Source organism: Labeo rohita, chromosome 20 (genome assembly GCF_022985175.1).
Source record: "Labeo rohita strain BAU-BD-2019 chromosome 20, IGBB_LRoh.1.0, whole genome shotgun sequence".
NCBI classification, from domain to species: Eukaryota; Metazoa; Chordata; class Actinopteri; order Cypriniformes; family Cyprinidae; genus Labeo; species Labeo rohita.
The window spans coordinates 24,480,765-24,504,180 of record NC_066888.1 but is presented as its reverse complement, the minus strand read 5'-3'; the positions used below and the strand labels follow the sequence as shown (position 1 = coordinate 24,504,180).

At 34.5% G+C, this 23,416-nt stretch overlaps 1 protein-coding gene across 1 annotated transcript in view; it reads right to left on the bottom strand.

Moving 5' to 3' along the window:
* Positions 1–23,416, bottom strand: part of vash2 (vasohibin 2) — a 34,870-nt gene that overhangs the window by 3,282 nt on the left and 8,172 nt on the right. The window contains exons 2-6 of the mRNA XM_051139165.1: positions 23,003–23,091; positions 21,541–21,597; positions 21,185–21,259; positions 13,305–13,686; positions 9,703–9,827 (exon numbers count right to left, since the gene is read on the bottom strand). Of these exons, the coding sequence (XP_050995122.1) occupies positions 9,703–9,827; positions 13,305–13,686; positions 21,185–21,259; positions 21,541–21,597; positions 23,003–23,091 (728 nt within the window). The remainder of the gene's footprint in view (positions 1–9,702; positions 9,828–13,304; positions 13,687–21,184; positions 21,260–21,540; positions 21,598–23,002; positions 23,092–23,416) is intronic.

The following is a 23,416-nucleotide window of genomic DNA, read 5'->3' as shown; positions in this document are numbered from 1 at the left end:
CCACCTCAGTAAGAGAGCGTACAAAGGCCAAAACATAAAAATAAATATAACGTGTAATATGTAAAATAAAATATAACATGAAATTAATAGAAATATATATTTTTAAAAATTATATTACTTAACCACTCTAAAAAAATGCTGGGTTAAAAACAACCAAGCGCTGGGTTAAATGTTTAACTCATCTTTCTGGGTAGTTTTATTTAACTTTATTATTGTTTAAAATTTCTATATTTCCTGCTTAAAATGAACCTAAAATAGACTGGAAATAAACATTTATTATTATGTTTAATAATTAATGTTGAATAAATAATGTAATTATTATTTTTTAAATTGCTTATTAATAAATGTTCGCCTTTTTATTATTGCTGATGCCTCTAGTAATTTTGTCTGATTTTTAATTTACAACCTAGTTTGGGTTTATTTTACGCCTGCCATATAGTAATTTTTAAACATTAGTTGAGTTAAAACAACCCAGTTGCTGTGTTTGTCCATATTTTACCCAGCAATTTTATAGTGTCGATTAAAATAATAAATTAATAATAATAATAGTAATCTAAAATAAACCATGATATGCATTACCGTTTAAAAGTTTGGGGTCAATTGTATGAATAACAAAAATATAAAATATATAAAATATAAAAATATAATATTGTAAAATATTTACATGTAAAATAACTTTTCTATTTTAATATACATTTAACATGTAATTTATTCCTGTGTTGTAAAAACTGAATTTTACCAGTCAAAAGTTTTTGAACAGTAAAATTTGTAATGTTTTTTTTTTTTTAATTCTCTTCTGTTCACCACACTTGCATTTATCTGATACAAAATACAGCAAAAGCAGTAATATTGTGAAATATTTTTACTATTTAAAATAACTGCTTTCTATTTTCATATATTTTAAAATGTAATTTATTCCTGTGATCAAAGCTAAATTTTCAGCATCATTACTCCAGTCTTCAGTGTCACATGATCCTTTAGAAATCATTCTAATATGCTCATTTGCTGTTCAAGAAACATTTATTATTATTATTATTATCAATATTCAAAACAGTTGAATACATTTTTTTCAGACTCTGTGATGTATGTTATAAAAGATTTCAGATAAATGCTGTTCTTCTGAACTTTCTATTCATCAAAGAAACCTGAAAACATTTTACTCAGATGTTTTCAACATAATAATAATAAATGTTTTTGAGCAGCAGATCAGAATATTAGAATGATTTCTAAAGGATCATGTGACTGGAGTAATGATGCTAAAAAATCAGCTTTGAAATCACAGGAACAAATTACATTTTTAAATATATTCAAATAGAAAACAGCTCAAAAGTATACTGTTTTTGCTGTACTTTGACTCAAATAAATGCAGGCTTGGTAAGCAGAAGAGACTTCTTTAAAAACATTACTGTTCAAAAACTTTTGACTGGTAGTGTACATTTTAGACATTATACAGCAAGCTAATTTCTTTTATTATAGCTGTCTAGTTAACACAGACAAGTGGATTGATACAAACACTAAAAATTTCAAACGCTGTTAGATAAACACCAGAACTAACCGCTGTATTAGTCTATCACTAGTTTGAATCTCACACCTTTTTTTATCCCACAGGTTTACTTCCTGAGATAAATCACACTCATGTTCAACCTCCACTTTCAGTCCTGCTAAGAACACACACAGAGCTGCTGAAGAACAAAGCACGCCATCACAGACCTCCAGCACCGCCGTAACTGTTGTTGCCTTCAAAGCTCCATCACATTCCACCATTCACTTTTATGCTACTACTCTTCTGAAAAAAAATCAATAGGCCTCCATGTTCTTTTGACTGATGTTGGCTATTTGAAGCAGGTGCTTCGACGCTAGGCGATCAATCGCACAGCAGTGCCAAGACAGGTCCTCTCTGCTCCAGCTCTGCCTTTTATAATTCCTTTCTTCATGAATGACTAAGAACGAAAATTTCTCAGGCAAACATTACGGTTACAAAATAAATGTAAATAGATCATTGCAGGCAACCACAAGAGCAGCCCTATGATTAGCCAAAACAGACAACACACTTTTATAACTCAACCCTAAGGCACAAAACTGACATAATGTTTTCGAAAGAAGTATCTTATGCCAACCAAGGCTTAAAAAATGTGAAAACGGTAATAAATGTATAAAAGTATAATTTAAAACTGTTGTTTATTCCTGTGATGCAGCTTTTTACTGTAATTTTTATGCATCCTTCTTGAATATATATATATATATATATATATATATATATATATATATATATATATATATTTATTATTTTTTTTAATAACAGTCTAGTTAGTCTAATGTTAGTATCAAAATTGGTTCCGGATGCACTTCTTTTTTGACAGTTGAAGAACAAAGTTTAGTAAGATTTTCAAGTTCTGCAAACTCCCAACTCTGTGGGTGGGTACAAAATGTACAAAGTGGGCATTGAAAGTGTTTGCGTGCATTTTATGTGGGTATCTGAGGACGACTGAAAGGAGGAGACAGAAGAGGTGGGGGTGAGCCTGTAGACAAGCAAACATCCTGTGTGTTAGAAATAGCCCAGAGTGGAGATAATGCACTTTGACAGGGAGGAGACTCAGGAAAAGGGCAGGAGCAGATTTGCTGTACCAGAGCTAAATTTCATTTTCCCTGTGGAACTGCCCCGGTTCACTCAACAGTTCTGATGTGGAAAGTCTGGGGCAAATCAGATGCATATTTCCATTTTATCTTCTGGGTGTTTCTGGTCTTTATTGATAGACACAATAATAATGGTAAGAGAAACAGCAGGGAATGGGACTGCAGAGTTTGAAGTGAAAACTAACTTCTTCTAGACTTCTTCTCTGGTGATGCATGCAGGGCTTTTTCCAATCATTAAAGGGATAGTTCACCCAAAAATTAAAATTCTGTCATGAATTACTCAACCTCATGTCGTTCCAAACCCGTATGACCCTCGTTCATCTTCGGAACACAAATTAAGATACTTTTTAACCACTGATGTCACATGGACTATTGTAACAATGTTCTTACTACCTTTCTGGCACTTGAACGTGGTAGTTGCGTTGCTGTCTATGTAGGGTCAGAAAGCTCTCAGATTTCATTAAAAATATCTTAATTTGTGCTCTGAAGATGAACAAAGGTCTTATGGGTTTGGAATGACATGAAGGTGAGTAATTAATGACAGAATGTGTCACAAAACAGAAGAAATTATTTGCCGCTACACTGTTAAAAAAAAAAAAAAAAAAAAATCTAACTTGTAAATAAAACAGATCACTGGAGTACATTTAACAATTAAATGCTATTTCAGTCTTTCTACTTTAAAAAGTAATGATTAATTTAATGTGTCACTTGCTATTTTTCTGTAATTAATTGTCAGATTTAATAGCAATTTCTGAGTGAAAAATTCTACAAATTTTAAGTGAACTTGCATTTTACTGCAACTTTAAAGAAACCATCCACACAAAAAGCCAATTCTGTCATTATTTACTTATTATTTCTGTCAATATTTACCCTCATGTTGGACCACAAAACCAGTCATAAGTAGCATGAGTATATTTGTAGCAATAGCTAAAAATACACTGTATGGGTCAAAATTAACGATTTTCTTTTATGCCAAAAATCATTAGGATATTAAGTAAAGATCATGTTCCATTAAGATATTTTGTAAATTTCCTACATACATTAAAACTTATTTTTTGCTTAGTAATATGCATTGCTAAGAACTTTATTTGGACAACATTAAAGGTGATTTTCTCAATATTTTGATTTTTTTTTTTTTTTTTTTGCACCCTCGATTCCAGATTTTTAAATAATTGTGTCTCAGTTAAATATTGTCCTATCTAACAATCCTAACAAGCCATACATCAATGGAAAGCTTGTTTATTCAGCTTTCAGATGATGTAATTTGAAATCTCAATTTAAAAAAAAAAAAAAAAAAAAAAAAAAAAAAAAAATCACCCTTATGACTGATTTTGTGGTCCAAAAGTCATTACAAAAGTAACCTAATTTGTTGCTTAAAGGGTTACTCCACCCCAAAATTAAAAAAAAAAAAAATCACTTACCCCTATGTCGTTCCAAACACGTAAAAGCTTTGTTTGTCTTCGGAACACAATTTAAGACATTTTGGATGAAAACAGGGGGCTTTGTGACTGTCCCATTGACTGCCAGGTAAATACCACTGTCAAGACCCAGAAAAGTATGAAAGAAATCACCAAAATAGTCTGCATCAGTGGTTCAATCTGACACAAAACGGCGTACGCAGTTTGCGTCCAGCGGATACTCTCCAAAATGGCGCAGCGCTGACACGGAGGAGACGAACTGTTGAATAAAAACTTGACAGTGGTATTTACCTGGCAGTCAATGGGACATTCACAAGCCTCCCGGTTTTCATCCAAAATTTCACTCAATACGAGGACAGGAGAGGTGTCAGTGAATAAATGGGAAAACAAACTAACTCGCATTACTTATTTGAAAAAGTAACTCGGACACTTTCTTGTAAATTTAAAAGTGATGCGTTATTTTACTAGCTGTTCGAAAAAAGTAATCTGATTACATAACTCATGTTACTTGCAACATGGACGAACATTCTGAAATCTCTATAAGAGATGTATTTGTATAAGAGGTGTAGTATTTGTACAAGATGTTTCAGGGACTGTCACATGCTGCATGTCTGCAGGGGATTTTCTAACAGTGGCAAAACATCATAATCATCAGCTGCAGAACTGCAGGGGGTAGGAGAGCAGATTCAGCGTGACTTCATTTCGTAACTTCATAATTCCTTCCACTGTAAATGAATTAACAAACTCATCTGCCTAGAGATGCATGTGCAGTTCTTTGGTGTAATTGAGGGTGATGCTGACGTTAAATGGGTGGTGTGTTTCAGCAGCTGCCTGCCTGGCACACTAGTGTATGTGTGGGGCTCAGTAATTAACATCTCAGACCATGTGACAGGAAGGTGCTATGGAACAGCAAAAATAGCTCTGATCAGGAAGCAGGAGGTCCACAGATCTGAAGTCTAAACTTTGGTATCGTTTCATGCCTTGTGCGGTTCATCCTATCATCTCAGAGGTGCATTAGTTTGACTGAATAATTACAGCAATGAGAGACACAACAATCAAGATTGTTTTGTAGACTTGTCAAAAGCAGTACTACAATACAACATGTAATTAAATGAAACTCAATGGCTCAAGCTTAAACACACATAGGGGAAGTTGCTGTGTTTTTTTTTTAATTGCTTAACATAAACTGTCTAGATTAGCGTCTTTGACGGTTGTAATGGGGCTTGCTGTGTTTTTCAGTATCTTAATTCATTTCAAAACATCAAGAACTTACTTCAAGTCAGTGTAAAGGCAATTCAAAGAATATGTTACAAAGACTGTGAACTATAGTACTGAATTGTGGAGTAAAACTCTTAAACAGTTTTTCACTATTTTTGTGTTTAGGATGTTTTGGGCGGGCCTGAAATCATCTCTCGATGATGCACCGGAGCCACTAAGGTATAATAACTAGTGCATTAGCATTAATAAATTAAAAATTAATAAACTATGGATTTTTCTTTTATGCCGAAAATCATTAGGATATTAAGTAAAGATCATGTCCATGAATATATTTTGTACATTTCCTACCGTAAATATATCAAAACCTTTTGATTAGTAATATGCATTGCTAAGAACTTAATTTGGACAACTTTAAAGGTGATTTTCTCAATATTTTTATTTTTTTGCACCCTCAGATTCTGGATTTTCAAATAGTTGTTTCTCATCAAATATTGTCCCATCCTAACAAACCATACCTCAACGGAAAGCTTATTTATTCAGATTTCAGATGATGTATAAATCTTAATTTTGAAAAATGGACTGTTATGACTGGTTTTGTGATCCAGGGTCACATATGAGAAAGATAACTGATTTGGACTACTACTATTTCTCAAAACTAGCCTGTAAACCGAAAAAACCTACACTACTTAGAAAACAACTATTGTCAAACTACTGAAAATGTAGTTATGTCAGTAGCATCTCAACACAAGGTAAGAACATTTCAATAAAATTTCCAGTCAGTTGTCAATAGAGTAGTTAAAGGGGTCATCGGATGCCTATTTTCCACAAGTTGATATGATTCTTTAGTCTATAATATACTCTGGTTAAAAATTCTCAATGGTCGTGTTACAGCTGATCTGAGGTAAAACGCTCATGTCAATCAACTATCGTGGGAGCGGCCTCTGTTGGTGTGACGCCACACCGACAGGCATCTGAGAATGGCTCAATTTGAAAAAGGGGACATTATTTTTACAGACTAATTAAAAACCACTGCATGGATTTTTATCATTATAGGGTAGATGTGTACATACACTGCCAACACACATTAATGTTCAAACAACATGAAAAAGTGAACTTTGCGTCCAATGACCCCTTTAAGTATGAACCACTGCTCACACAGAACTCACGTTCAAACCAAGCAGCTTTCTGTCAACACACAGCCAACTTGAACTTGTTGCAAATTCTGTATGAAATCTTTTGCTCCTTCATGGAAGTTCACAACAGTATGTATTTTGCCAGCTAAAATTCGACAAACACATACAAACTAAAGCACACCAGATTTAACATGATCTGGTGCATCAGAGGATTTAGTTACATCATCAGATGCTGAGCTCTGAAATGCTACAACATAACAGGACCTTCTGATTATCGCTGTATGTTCATGCGGAAGGATTATTCATTGGTTTCATTTCAGCGTGACATGTCAGTGAAGCCCGCATCCACCACAGCTGTTGCATTGAACTCACATCCTATTAGAGTGAATGCCAACCCAGTGTACTGCCTGAGGGCAGCTTGTACAGACTTTAGAAGACTGTCACATTAGCTGCGTTCAAAACGCCACTTTGCTTAACTAACTAGCCCTAAGTTCCTGCTCTAGGTCTTTTTTTTACATCCTTTGTGTGTATGTCTTTCTACAACGACCACTTCTTCCAGAGAGGAAGCTTTGCTGTCTATCACTTTGTCACTTTTTATGACTCTGTTCCTAGTAGATACAGTGCACTGCCTATATTTCCCAAGGGCGGCACTAAAAAGAAAGGAATCTTGTTTCCTCAACACCGCAAACAAAAGCAGCCCGAAGTCTCAGTTGTAAAGTGATCAGCAGTGCTAAAAGGGACTTTCTGCTCCACTCAGCAGAATAAAAGAGGTTCTCCGCTAGTACTTGCGCTGCGCTGCTATAGAAACGTTGAATCTGTAAGTCAACCGCCTGGACGAGAGGAACAGGGTTGTGCTTCAGTAACACGAGAAGCGGCCAGCCGTGTGCTGCTAGAGGAGATTAATCAACGGATTACAGCACCTGCTTCACAGTGTCACCATCAAAGCTAATGAGAATGCACTGGGTTGAAGCCACTGCATTGACATGAAACCTGAGGAGACAATGTGTGTCTTTATCAGTGTTTAGTAACTCAGTGACCGCTCGACAACAGGGTTGACAGTACAAGCATTTCACTTGCATTTGTAACTAAACATAGATAAGAGCATTTTGCGAATTAAAAAATGTGCCTCTCAGTTTTATGATTTTTAGCTCATGAAAAGCCTAAGTATCTAATATAAAAGGGATAGTTCACCTAAAAATGAAAATTCTGTTATTACCCCTCATGTCGTTCCAAGACTGTTTATCTTTAGAACACAAATTAAGATATTTTTTGAGGATCTGAGAGCTTTCTGACCCTGCATAGACAGCAACGCAACTGACATGTTCAAGGCCCAGAAAGGTTGTAAGGACAGTGCTAAAATAGTCCATGTGACATCAGTGGTTCAACTGTAATTTTATGAAGCTATGAGAATACTTTTTGTGAACAAAGAAAACATTTATTTAACAATTTTTCATCTTTATTCAGCAGTGTCCTGGGCCTTGAACATGTCAGTTGCATTGCTGTCTATGCAGGGTCAGAAAGCTCTCAGATTTCATCAAAAATATCTTAATTTGTGTTCTGAACATGAACAAAGGTCTTACAGGTTTGGAACGGCATGAGTAATTAATGACAGAATTTTCATTTTAAGTTGAACTATCCCTTTAACAACAAACGTTGTGACAAAAACAGGAATCGCAAAACAGCCTAATGTTTTATTAATCTTCAAAAGGCTATGGTTTAACGGAATGAATATTAAAAGAACAGAATTCAAAATAAAAATCTTTTGTAACAATACAAGTCTTTACTATCACTTTTTTTATCAATTTAACATATCCTTGCTGAATAAAATCAGTAATTTCTTTAAAAAAAAAAAAACGTAACAGAAACCTAATAGAATTTCATAACATTCCTGTTTTACTGTATTTTTGACCAAATAAATGCAGTCTTGATGAGCATAAGAAACTTCTTTAAAATCATTAAAAATCTGACTGACCCCAAACTTTTGAATGTTAGTGTACTGTATCGTAATATAGAACTTATTAATATATAAATAAATACTTGTATACACTACCATTCAAAAGTTTTATTTTTAAGATACTATTTTATTCGGGAAGGATGCATTAAATTGATCAAAACTGATGGTACAGACATTTATAATATTACCAAGAAATTTACTAAATATTAAGCGGCATAACAACATACATACACTGTTAAAGTCAAAAGATTACACACACCTTGCAGAATCAACTTGCAGGAAAACTGAGGGACTCATATGCAACTATTACAGAAGGTTCAAACTCTCACTGATGCTTCAGAAGGAAATACAATGCATTAGGAGCTGGGGGTGAAAACTTTTTGAATTTGATGATCAGGGTAAATTTAACTTATTTTGTCTTCTGGGAAACATGTAAGTATCTTCTGTAGCTTCTGAAGGGCAGTACTAAATGAAAAAATATGATATTTAGGCAAAATAAGAAAAATGTACACATCTTCATTCGGTTCAAAAGTTTACACGCCCGGCTCTTAATGCATTGTTTCTCCTTCTAAAGCATCAATGAGTGTTTGCACTTTCTGTAATAGTTGCATATGAGTCTCAGTTGTCCTCAGTGTGAAAAGATGGATCTCAAAATCATTCAGTCATTGTTGAAACAGGTTCAAATACACAAAAATGCTGAAAAACCAAAGCATCTGTGGGACCTAAAGGACTTTCCTAAAGAACAGCAGGCAGTTTAACTGTTCAGAACAAACAAGGAACTTATGAACAAGTATCACTAAACAAAACACAGCTGTGGATCATTCAGGTAACAACACAGTATTAAGAATCAAGTGTGTGTAAACTTTTGAAAGTTTGAACAAAACTTTTGCATTTTGTATGACCCCTCTTAATTTGGTAAAATAATTAACATTTTGCAGATTCTGCAAGGTGCGTGTAAACTTTTGACTTCAACTGTATAACATACATATATAATTTTTAAAAATAAATTTAGCAGTACAGCATCTTGGTGACCTCAGATTTAATCGTCGTCATTGCAAAAGCTCCCTAACGGCTAATTTCCAGAAGATTATTAATAAAAGCTGTCTAATTAAAGCTTTCTGATCACTAAAATATGTCAACATTAAATAAATGCAACCCAAGTAATTACTTTTTAAGCTTCCATAGCCTGAAGTCTTGACGAGTCACTACAGATAAACCACTAACCAGCTTAAGACTGAATTTTGACTCATTTTCTTGACAGGAACTTTTCTACCAAGTGTGGATATTTTCCACAGCTTATTTCTCAGAACTGAGTTTCCTCTACATCAAAGTCTCCATTACTTACGATTTGTCTCTTCTGTGGACGTGTTGGCGTCTTTGGGGACTGCTGCCTGGTCGGCGGCGTGGTGATAAAGACTTGCCTCGGGTTCGTTCTTTGATTGGAGACTGAGCACTGGATGACTTGAGAATCTGCAATAAAACCCAGTTGTTTTAAAAAAAAATTTCATATATTTCATTTAGATTTGCCAATAGATATTACGCATATATGCACACACAGTGAAGCAACTGATTTATATATAGCTATGAGGTACTAAAGATCATTTTTATCTTCAGTTAATAGATATGAAATTTAGATTTCAAGGCAAATGAAATCTTCCAGGTGGAAAAAGGAAAGCAGAGAAAGTCACAGTTGAGAAATACTGCCTATCAACAACTCAACAGGGATCCGGTGCTAAAGCACGACAGATCTACGATCGGTTTATTAAAGGGGCCTGAACTTTTTCACACCACAGGGAGCAAACGCTGAATCGCTCTAACTGTGTTTTCTCATTAGCGAGTGCAGCACAAATAAAGCTAGTGTGATGAAAAACTCCATGTTGCGTTCATTAACTTGATGACGTTCATTAACTTCATTATGCTACTAGACAACAGATTTCCCAAACTCTCAATCGCTCTATAAATTGTTTTCCCCCAAATGAGCTGCACAAGTGATGAGAAGCAACTTGACATTGCAATGTTCTCAGTCGTTAAAAGTTGATTTTTAGAATGAGGTTCATTATGAATGACCCTATCAGCTCCACTCTGATGATGCCAGATGTTGGGTGTTCAGTACATCAAGAAACTTCTTCAAGATGGACTGCGATAATAAATTTAGATTTCATTTCTGCAAACTCATTCTTCATAGAATTGTAATGTCCTTGCCTCATAGATGACTAATTTAATTGGTTAGTCATAAAGGCATTGTTTCAGAAAATGCGCATTGAATTTTGAAGGGAATAGTATATGGGCCGTTCTAAAGAATTGGTGCAAATGGCTGTCCCACAACCAAAAACACATTTAAAAAGCATTTAAGTATTCAAATCGTAGATGTTTATTAATATCCTTTTATTATCTATTGAAACCCACAATAATATTTAATATATTAGTAAGCTTAATATATATATATATATATATATATATATAAAATCATTATTTATTAGGTACTTTCAATTAGGAGGTGGCCATCCTGAACCCTAACCCCTAAATTTCAACTCATAAAAATGATATTTAAATCATTTCTGTATTTTTTTTTCATTGTTATTTTTAACAGTATCTTTTTAATTCTTTTAAATAGTGAAGTTAAAAAAAAAATCTATAATTATTTTTAAGTGTTCAAAAGTCTGAAAAATCTGTGTGTAACTTTAAGGAAAGTCACCACCGAACACCTTTTTTCTGCAATTAAGCACACTTTTTTGGGAGTTATTCCAAAACATTTAGTTTTTATACATGTACAACTGTTCAGAACTGTGCTAGCTAACCATGTGCTGATTAGCATCTTCGAGCTAGGCTCAAAAGTATCTAAAATTGTGTGACGTCTTTGTTTTTGTGGGTGTTACCTTATAGAATTGTCACATGTCATCATTGTTTCGGTGACAAAAGGTAACACATAATCCTCATATTTGGGGGAAATTAAATTTTAGTACAGTTATACAATTTTTTTTTGTATTTAGTAGTGTTTTAGTAGTTAAAATTCTGTAATGTACCAAAGCATCACTGTCACTACCGAAACGGGATGATTTGTCAAAAAAGTATATTGAATTATCAACTAAGATGTTATGATAGTTTCAAATTTTCAATATGATAATTTCAAATTAATGAATCCTTAACTTTGAAATCAGCATGATCAACTTTTATCTGCCTTTTACAAAGAAAAACTGAATTCAAAATACAACAAATTTCATAAATTACACTTGAAATATTATGGATTTACCTAAAAAAAAATGTAATAAAATAGAAAAAAATAAAATTATTTCAAATCTTGATCTAAGCAAAATCTTACTAGGTCAATATAACCCCTCTAATTAAATTATATTACTGTGTTTTGGTAGTGACAAATTTGGGGAGAGGACAAATATTTCAAAACTTTCTGAAACTACAGTATGAGAATTAACTGCTACTAGAAATGTGCTACTAGAAATGTGTACCTTGGATATTACACAATTTTCATACATCCAAATTGATGTTTCCATCTCTGACTTTGGGCCAGTTCTGCAGAATGGATGTATGTATATTCTATATATATATATATATATATATTCCTATCACATGCCCTGAAATGTTCATATAGCCTAAACATAAAAGACAAGTTGCAAAAATATTTAGGTTTTGAAAAGCGAGTCCAAAATTCCTCACCATCCATTAAAAGACGTCTAGAATGCAATTTCCACTCTCTGGAATTACATTCTCTTTATACAAATAATAATAAATTCTTTTTAATATACTAAAAATATAATAATATAACATACTATAGTATATTATAGTATAATGACATTTTGATTACAAAGTAAGAAATAACAAGTTTTAAAAAAAATGTTTAAAAAAATTAAACATGCATGGATGAATTGTTCACATTAAGATGCAATGTTTAGAAAAACAGTGAGTCCCAAATTCCTCAACATCCATTAAAAGGCATTAAAAGACATTACTTTTAAACATCCAGAGCACACTTTCCACTGTCTGTTCATGTGGTTCATGGAAACTATGTCACAGCTGACTGCGGTCATCCGTACAACTCAAGGCCGCATCTGAGAAACTGGGAGAACATGACCTACTTTTTACTGTCTAGATGATAAACATATCCCATGTTACAGTCATACAGATGCTCTTGAGCAAGCATGCTGGTCTAGTTCTTCATAAGCGGCCAAGGACAAATATAGATTTATCTGAAGCTGGTTTAGTCATAATTGAACCATGGAAAAACATAAATGTTTCCTTTAAATAACACAGAGTATAAAAACATGCAATCCTTGTAATGTGGCTCCGCCTCTCACAGGAAGTCTGACCTTATTTGGTTCTCACTGAACTAGCTCTGTTTTTGGGAGGGATATTAGAACCTAAGATATATCATTATAAGGCAGCAAAAATATAAATATAAAATACCAATAATGTATTTATAATTTACCAATGCTATTTTTATAAAAAATATCAGTAATATAGTAATTACATTTTTATTTAAATTTTAATCAAAAAATAACTTAATAAAAATAAGATCACTTGCAATATAATTAATAATGCAAATTCAATAATGCATTCAGAAAATAGGCTCAACTCAATTAAAATGAAATAATATTGAAGTATATTGAAATTATATTATATATAATGCATAATGTATAACTTATTTCAGCTAGTTGCCAAAGCAAAATTTCTCATTTTTAATTTTAAGCTGAAGTTCTAAAATAACAAAATAAATATAACAATTAAGTAAACCAAAATGTAACTAAAATAAAACTTATATAAATTAAAAAAATAAATACAAAAAAAAAAAAAAAAAGAAACTAATTTAAAAATCACAACTAAATTAAAATATAAAACTGAAAACTAAAATTAAAACAGAAACATATCCAAATAAAATCGAATTCAAAATATTAACAAAAACTATAATATTATATTAGAAGGCTATGGACTCACCTTCATCCTCATGTCACGGCCGTGCTTCTCCAGCTCTTTGCGCATGTCTTCACGGCCCTGCTTGCAAGCGTTGATCACCAGATAGTTCCACTCAATAGGCTGGAAAACGTGCGGATTGTGGGGCACATACAGGCCAATTTTGATCTTCTTCATGGTGTGCTGGTAGCGGCGGTATGAGTCTTCAAAGTCGAACACCAACTCGCTGAGCGTACGGAAACTCAAAGATCTGTCCATAAGGTCAGCACGTCGACTCATACCCAGAGTGCCATATCGGCCGTTACAGTAAACACCCAGCACCACGTGATGGAAATGATGGCCGGAGAACTGGGTCTTAAAGCTGATAGGGAACCGTTCCACGGAGGTCAGACCGTTGGTTAGGTAGCTGTTGACCATAGGGTCAAGGATTTCGCTGACATTCACTGATGAGTTTAATCATGACAGGTTGGGTGAAATCAGAATAATTTTCAAGTCAAAAATAGCAGCTGCTCGAGAATAAAGTGATAATTAAATTGCAAATTGATTTTTCTCAGTGTTAATATTCAGGAGGCTATCAAAGTGCTTCATGGAAAATACCAAATCCTCCCCAAGGCTTCTAACTTGGTGTGTACTATTGATTTTTCCAAATCTGATCTCTTTGAGCTTTTAGTAAGTTTAGTTTTGCTCACTTCCTGAAAATCAATCAGCTAATGACTTACTTTAGCTCAATAAGAAGATGCCCTTAACAACCAGTTTTTCAATTTAGATGCTATTAAGATGTATAACAGATAACATGTGAGTATATTCTTCTTGTGAGTATATTCTCAGAACCAACACTTGGTTGTTTAATTGTACTCTCTTAAAATAAACACAATCTAAAGTAAGTGGTTCATCCTAACTCAGATTTGGAAATTCAGCATGTAACAATTTGTGCTACATGAATGACATATATGACAATTCGTATTAGTCATGTTATGTGGTTTACTTGTATTTCAATCAGGTGAAATATAAGTAACAACCCCAAAGATTTCTAACGAGGAACTTCAGACCAAAATATCAAATTAAATTTAATTAATTAGCTTGCATGGAAAAGCACCAACAAGACCACCTAAGCACTGACCAGCAACCTCCCAGAACCCCCACTCTAAAGGACTTAGAAGCTGCATAGCAACACCCTAGCAACCACCCATAACACTCTAGTATTGTGGCAACAATGCCTGCATGGACAAGAACCAACAAGAACACCCAAGCAATGACCTAGCAACTATCCAGTACTCCCTGGTGACCACTGAACACACTAAAACCACTCTGAACACCTTAGAAGCTACATGGCAACACCCTAGTGACCACCTATAACTCTCTAGTAATTTAGAAAAAACCTTTGCATGGAAAAGCACCAACAAGAACACTCTAGCAATGAGCTAGCAACCACACAACACACTTAAAACCCCTCTGAATGCCTTAGAAGCTGCATGGCAACACCCTAGTAACCACCTATAACACTCTAGAAGTGTGGCAATGGCTTTTGCATGGGGAAGCACCAACAAAAACATCCTAGCAATGACCTAGCAACCACAAAATGCACTAAAAACCACTCTGAATGCTTTAGAAGCTGCATAGCAACACCCTAGTAACCACCTATAACACTAAGTAATGTGGTAATGACTTTTGCATAGTAAATCACCTATAAGAACACCCTAGCAATGACCTAGAAACCACAGAGAACTCACTAGCAACCAAATAATGCATTAAACTCACTTTGAATGCCTTAAAGCCTGCATGGCAACACCCTAGTAACCACCTATAACACTCTAGTAATTTGCCAACAACTTTGCATGAAAAAGCACCAACAAGAACACCCTAGCAATAACCTAGCAACCACATAATGCACTAAAAACTACACTGAATGCCTTATAAGGTGCACGGCAACATCCTAGTAACCACTTATAACACTAGTAATGTGGCAATGACTTTCGCATGGAAAAACACTAACAAGAACACCCTAGCAATGAGCTAGCAAGCACATAACACACTTAAAACCACTTTAAATACTTTATAAGCTGCATGGCAACATCCTAGTAACCACTTATAACATTCTAGTATTGTGGCAATGACTTTTGCATGGAAAAGCACCAACAGGAACACCCTAGCAATGAGCTAGCAACCACATAACACACTTAAAACCACTTTAAATGCTTTATAAGCTGCATGGCAACACCCTAGTAACCACTTATAACATTCTAGTATTGTGGCAATGACTTTTGCATGGAAAAGCACCAACAAGAACAACCTAACAATAATCTAACAACCACACAGAACTCACCAATAACTATATAATGCACTAAACCCACTTTGAATGCCTTAGAAACTACATGGTAATACCCTAGCAACCACCTACAACTCTCTAGTAATTTAGAAAAAAAAAAACACCCTAGCAATGACCTAGCACCCACATAACAAACTTAAAACCACTCTGAATGCATTATAAGCTGTATGGCAACACCCTAGTAATCACCTATAACACTCTAGTAATGTGGCAACATCTTTTGCATGGAAAATCACTAACAAAAGCACCCTAGCAATGACCTAGCAACCACACAGAACTCTCTAGCAGCCATAAAACCACTCTGAATGCCTTAGAAGTTGCCCGGCAACACCCTAGTAACCACCTATAACACCCTTGCATTGTGGCAATGACTTTTGCACGGAAAAACACCAACAAGAACACTAGCAATAAACCATGTATTACAATAAAAACCACTCTGAATGTCTTAGAAGATGCATGGAAATTAATCATAATAATGTATTCAATCCTAATAATGGACAACCAAGTAACAACATACTAAAAAGCCACACAAAAAAGTAAAAAAAAAAACTACAAAATCTAGTTTAAAAATACAGACAGCCCAAACAAACTCTAACATCAAAAAGCCTAACATTTCAAGTCAAACAAAAACCTTCTCTTTCCATGATTTTGCAAGGATGTGATTGAAGTTGGTCAGCAGACACTCGGCTAGACTGGACTTCCCCTTGGGCTTTTCCTTGTCTCTGTCTGATCTCTTCTGTAGTGTTATGTAAGCGATCAGTGCTCACTGCAGCATGGCAACACATGATGCGGCAGTTGCTGCCATGAGGAATCACCAGGCTGTGACTGTATCAGCAGGGTTCAGACTAGGACCCATCTGCAACTACTAAAAATACTACTTTTTGACCTTAATGCCATCAATCACTTAAGTAAACTGAGTGCTGTTTCTTATAGTGTATCCATGATGTAATTTAAGAACTACATTACAAACAAAACCAAAAGAGATTATCATGACTTCTGTTCTCCTTTTTTGAGGCTAAATTTGACTTGATGTTGCATTGAGGTTGCTAAAATGAGGAAATTGTGCTCTATTTTTTGCAACCACCTTTTAAATGAATCATCATCGTCACACTTGTCAGTAAACAGTGTGCCTGTGCCATTTTGCTGTTGGGTACCGCACAAGCTGCCAAGTCAGCCAAGAGCACATACCACAGATCTGTTGAGCCATGTGTGTCCAACAACAAAACGCATCGTCCTGGAATGGCTTCACGGCTTTGCCATCTGCTATTCAAAGACAATCACTAGCACAATATGCTTGTAATCCATAACACAAGCATATTCATTTATTAATCCAAAAATCCGGTGGTACAGAAACAGTTACGGTATTCCTCAAAGTAAAACTATAAGAAATTGCAAGTCACAGAAGCACATTCACAATTCTATACAGCAAAATTACCTATTTCTAATTTGACTTTTTGACTTGTTTTCCATTAAATATCTAAAAATATTTTAACAACAAGATATATTTCCTTGAAAAGGTAATATTATCACAGCAAACAGTTATTTTGTTTTTGCTGTACTTTGGATTAAATAAATGCAGGCTTGGTGAACAGAAGAGACTTCTTTAAAAAAAACAATAAAAATCTTACTGTTCAAAAACTTTTGACTGGTAGTATATATATATATATATATAGGGTGGAACTTCATTATATCCATTAGGATTTGATTGGTTCATAAACACTAGGCTGCAAATTGGAGAACAGTATTTGTGACCTTGATATCATCAGCAAAAAAGTTGTTACAGATTGGTGAAAACTGTTGCATTTTGTTAAAATAAAGCAAACTTTTTACTTAGAAATGTTGTATACTGGTGAATCATACACATTAAGACTACAGACAGTGAGAAAGCAAATAAGTTAAATTTAGAATTGTTTTTTTCAAAAGGAGGATTGTTAACTCAAGCACATTATTCTTTTGTAGTATTCTGAACACAAAAGGTTGTTGTTATTTGAAGTAAATACAGGCTCATTCAGTAGGTTTTGTGCGTTTGCAGCTCTTTTGAGTTCCTTTCTCTCTCTGTGCGTACTCAAATACACACACCCACAAAACCCCCCACCACTGCTGTAACGAGAAGACACCAGCAGATCACATTACCCATCAGCAGGGCCATGTGATCCTCTCAGCGGCAGTGCTGTGAATTTCAACATTCTTATCTGCAACGCACGCACTCCCAAACCTCCGAGGATTACTTCTGCTATAGGTTCCCGACACCCAGTCCTTTCATTTTGTTCATTTGATCTTCTTCTGAATATGCAGACAGTCTTTTGATGACTTCATTTCTATCCAAAATTTAGCATGAATAAAACTGGGTTGTCCTTGTGATATAATAGCCAAAAAATGCTGACCTTGCATATTTAAAAAGTTGAAAAGAATACAGCCTAGCCACATAAGCCAAAAACAATACATAAAAGCTGAAACTAGTTTTTCATCTCATTTTCTAATGGATAAATCCATCATGGACATCTACAGTTGAGAAAACTATTATTTGGATATCTTCTTTTTGACATTCAGACCCAACTGAAATGTTTTAAAGTTTTTAGAAGGGTCAGAATGAGGGTTGAAAATGATTGGTTTTCTACATGTACAATTGAAGTTAAAAGTGTACATACACCTTGCAGAATCTGCAAAATGTTAATTATTTTACCAAAATAAGAGGGATCATACAAAATGCATGTTATTTATTATTTAGTACTGACATAAATAAGATCTTTCACATAAAAGACGTCTACATATAGTCCACAAGAGAAAATGACCCGTTGAACGACCTGAATGATCCACAACTGTGTTTTTTTTTTGTTTAGTGACAGTTGTTCATGAGTCCCTTGTTTGTCCTGAACAGTTAAGCTGCCTGCTGTTCTTCAGAAAAATCCTTTTTCTGAAGAACAGCAGGTCTCACCTGCAGGTCCCACAAATTCTTTGGCTTTTCAGCATTTTTGTGTATTTTAACCTTTTCCAACAATAACTGTATGATTTTGAGATCTATCTTTTTACACTGAGGACAACTGAGGGACTCATATGCAACTATTACAGAAGGTTCAAACACTCACTGATGCTTCATAAGGAAAAAACGATGCATTAAGAGCCGGGGGGTGAAAACTTTTTGAATAGGGTGTAAATCAGAGTAAATTTAACTTTTTGTCTTCTAGGAAACATGTAACTATCTTCTGTAGCTTCTAAAGGTTCTGAAGCATCTAAATGGAAAAAACATGATATTTAGGCAAAAAAAAAAAAAAAAAAAGTTTACACATCTTCATTCTGTTCAAAAGTTTACACCCCTGGCTCTTAAAGGAGAAGTCCACTTCCAAAACAAAAATTGACAGATAATGTACTCACCCCTTGTCATCCAAGATGTTCATGTCTTTCTTTAAATTGTATTTTTTACAAATAAAAATAACCGATCGTTTTGCTAGATAAGACCCTTCTTCCTTGGATGGGATCATCGCATTTGGGATCGTTTGAAGTTCAAAATTGGGGCACCATATCAGTCCATTATATGGAGAAAAAAAAAAATCCTGAAAGGTTTCCCTCAAAAAATATAATTTTTTTACGGCTGAAAAAGAAAGACATGAACGTCTTGGATGACAAGGGGGTGAGTACATTATATGTAAATTTTTGTTCTGAAAGTATACTTTTGTATGATCCCTCTTATTTTGGTAAAATAACATTTTGCAGATTCTGTGTATGTAAACTTTTGACTTTGACTGTTTTTTATATATATATATATATATATATATATATATATATATATATATATATATATATATATTTGTCCAGTTAAAACATTTTATGTGCCGTATTTACAAAAAATGGCTTCCAGCAACTTCAAGTTTATAACAACAATAGACTCAACAATAGTGTTCTCTGATACTCTAATACTCATTGTTATGATGTTTGAGTCCTCAGGGACTGTTCCAGAAAACCCTTGAGAGCGCCTAGATTAAAGGACACACAGATACAAATCTCAAAGTGACGTAAACTGGAACCCTTCATCCTCCCGCTCTCCACTACAAATCTGCACTCAGCGAAAGCATCTATTTGCAGCTAATGACCCATGAGGTGCTTAACTCAAAGTGAAGTCCAAACTGCAGCTCTTGTAAAACACAAAGCAAATTTTGACAGCATTTCTCTGCTGCACTTGGCATTTGGACGGATGGTGATGGCATTCACCTTGTGTTAACCTTTGGCCTGGATCTGATGAGCTATCTGACACTAATAGTTCCTGAAAGAACTCACCCTCCCAGAGGCACTGAATGGCACAGCTGCATCGACTGCATGGACAGGAAGCTGCGCCTGCCTTTGGGAGAATCTACTACGACTCCTAGTTTCCTAGCAACAGCTGAACGTAAAAGCTTCGGGCTAAGTTGAAGGGGTGGGGGATCATGAGGGAAGACAGTGATCTGAAGCACATTGCCTTTGATAGATCTCTGCTTAGTCCTCCATCTCAATTTCAGCAATTGGGATATCAACAATAAGAATAAAGTACAGAAGAAATGGGGCCTTCCCAAGATGAATTAATTGTGCTGTATGTGCTCAACGGTGATAATTACTTTTATGAGAACTGATTTATACTTTAGGGAATGGAGGATGCTCAAGATTAAAATCAAAAAACACTAGATTTCTACATTTTTAGAAGAAAGTATGCACGCTTTCTTCTACCCACATCTATCGATTTTCTAACGCATTCTATTGATCTTATTGTAAATTATTTATCCATGCATGTCTAATTTTTACATTTTTTCTTGATCTTGGTGAATTAAGACAGTGCACTCAATCAATCAGTGTTATCTGAATATTATTTATATACACAATTTATTATTAATTGATAGTATAAATATATATATATATACACATACATATACATATACATAACATATTATTTCTATTTCTCTTTCATTTATTTTCATTTTAGTATTTGTTTTAGTCATTTCGGTACTTATTATTTATATTTTTATTAGTTTTTTTGTGTTTCTATAATTAATTAATTTTAATTTTAGTAATTTTTGTACTGAAATTTATCTCAGAAGTTTCTCATATAATATTTATATGTGACCCTGGACCACAAAACCAGTCATAAGTAGTATGGATATATTTGTAGTAATAGTCAAAATTATCTATTTTTCATTTATGCCCAAAATCATTTGAATATTAAGTAAAGATCATGTTCCATGAAGGTTTCCTACCGTAAATATATCAAAACTTAATTTTTCATTAGTAATATGTATTGCTAAGAACTTCACTTGGACAACTTTAAAGACAGTTTTCTTAATATTTAGATTTTTTTGCACCCTCAGATTCCAGATTTTCAAATAGTTGTATCTCGGCCAAATATTGTGCTGTCCTAACAAACCATACAATCAATGGAAAGCTTACTTATTAGCTTTCAGATGATGTAAAAATAGGCCTCATGACTGGTTTTGTGGTCCAGGGTCACATATTTCACTTTATTTCAGCTTTTTTTCAATCAACAATCAATTTTTAACAGTTCTAGTTTTTGTTAACAAAAAAGTTTTTGTTTGTTGTGAGTAAAGCTAAAGGATACATTCCAAGGATAACTGCTTCAAGGCATTTGATGGGAAGCGATTCTCGTATCATCTCTCTGGCGGTCTCCATCAACCTGGAAAGAGATTAAATTGATGCAATACATGGTCAATGACTTCTGTTCAATCTAAAATGAACCTAAAACTTGTTTTCATGTCTGGTTATAAGCTCTATATTTTGTAAAAGGACATGTCAGCACTTTTTAAATTAATATCACACCTGCAAACCGTCTTTTTAAAAGGGATTTTCCATCAAGAGCATAAAATAAGAAGGAACAGGAAAAAGAACAAACTAAAAACAGGAAAAGGGGGTAGTCAGACAGGATGATGAAAATGCCTCAGCGATGGCATCACTTACCCACTCAGAGGTCTGGTCTTCTTAATCTCAAAGAACTGCGTTCCCGTATGGTTGTATCTGACAGCAGTTAAGGAGCTACGTGAAGTTTGTACGGCTCATTTAGGAAGCCTCATTTTCCTGTTTTTTCATTGTGACTCATGCGTGTCAAAATGCACAGCTGCGAACAATATCCTCTTAAACCCTACGTCCTCATTACCCTTCAAAGACATTGCTGTATTCTTGAGAGGAAATTCAGATGCTGATATATTAATTGCACACAATGATGAATATAAATACCCACAGCAGCTGAAATCATCTAGCAATGGCTGCTCAAACCATCAAGTAGTATAGACAATGCAACATCCAACTCAAAGCGAAAAATGAAAATCTCCCTCAGGCCATCCTAGATGTAGATGAGGTTGTTTACTCATCAAACAGATTTGGAAAAATTTAGCATTACATCACTTGCTCACCAATGAATCCTCTGCAGTGAATGGGTGCCGTCAGAATGAGAGTCCAAACAGCTGATAAAAACATCACAATAATCTGCAAATAATCCACATGACTGCAGTCCATCAATTAACATCTTGTGAAGTGAAAAGCTTCATGTTTGTATAAAACAAATCCATAATATGGATTTTAACTTCAAATTTTAAACTGTGGCTGCCGGCCAAATTATGACTCCATAAACCATAATGCTTCCTCTAGTGATAAAGTCCATCCCCTGTTGTCCTCTCACGTGAAAAACAACATCAAATCTGTTTTCGCTTGTATATGGTGATTTTGCTTCTGATTCAGACAAGACAACTTTTTTACTGGAGAAAACAATATTATGGATAGAGGACTCCAGTAGCAATGGTTTGAATTTATAAAAGTCTTAATGGTTTGTTTCTTACAAACATGCAGCTTTTCATGTTACAAGATGTTAACTGCTGGACTGGAGTAATGTGGATTACTTGTGGATTATTGTGATGCTTTTATCAGCTGTTTGGACTCTTATTCTGACGGCACCCATTCACTGCAGAGGATTCATTGGTGAGCAAGTAGTGTATTTTATCAATTTTTTTAAATTCCTCAAAATCTGTTCAGATGAAGAAACAAACTCATGTACACCTTGGGTAGCCTGAGGGTGTATAAACATTCAGCAAATTTTCATTTTTGGGTAAACTATTCCTTTAATCTATGTCAAAGCCACACATTTTGGCAGACTTTAAAGCATGAGGCAGAAAACTCTAAAAATCAGACTACCAAAAGTATGCAGGCTCGTGGCTAATATCACTCGACATTAAAGTGACTGACACTCCAACCAAAAAGGCACTTCGAGTAACTCAAGCCGACTGAATAAATTACACAGAGCGAAAAAGCATAACTGACAATCCAAAGAAATGAGTGCCCATGAATCTATGCATACAGAAGAAGCAAAGGTTTGGAATACATCAGTCACACTTTTCAGAATGAATGGTTTGTGCAGGGTAAAGGATACTGCAAGTTTCTCATGTAGTTCTGGACGGCATGGAGCCAATCAGGCACAGACATCGATGGCTTAAAGTTAGGAACCGATGGCACAGGGTGCTGCAAAAACAGAGAGTGAATTAGCAAACTATATCCTTAAACTTTTATTCAGCAAAGATGCATTAAATTGATCAAAAGTGGGAGGAAAGACATTTATTATGAATTTCAATCTCAAATAAATGCTGCTGTTTTGAACTTTCCATTCAAAAAAAGAATAAATGACATTTAGTCATTATGTCAAATCCAATTCTGTCAAAAGCCCTATTCAGACAGGATTAGTTTTACAGGGGGTTGTTAGAGAAATTTGTGTTTCACAGACATACTTTGTGATTTTAAAGGAGAAGTCCACCTCCAAAACAAAGATTCACATATAATGTACTCACCC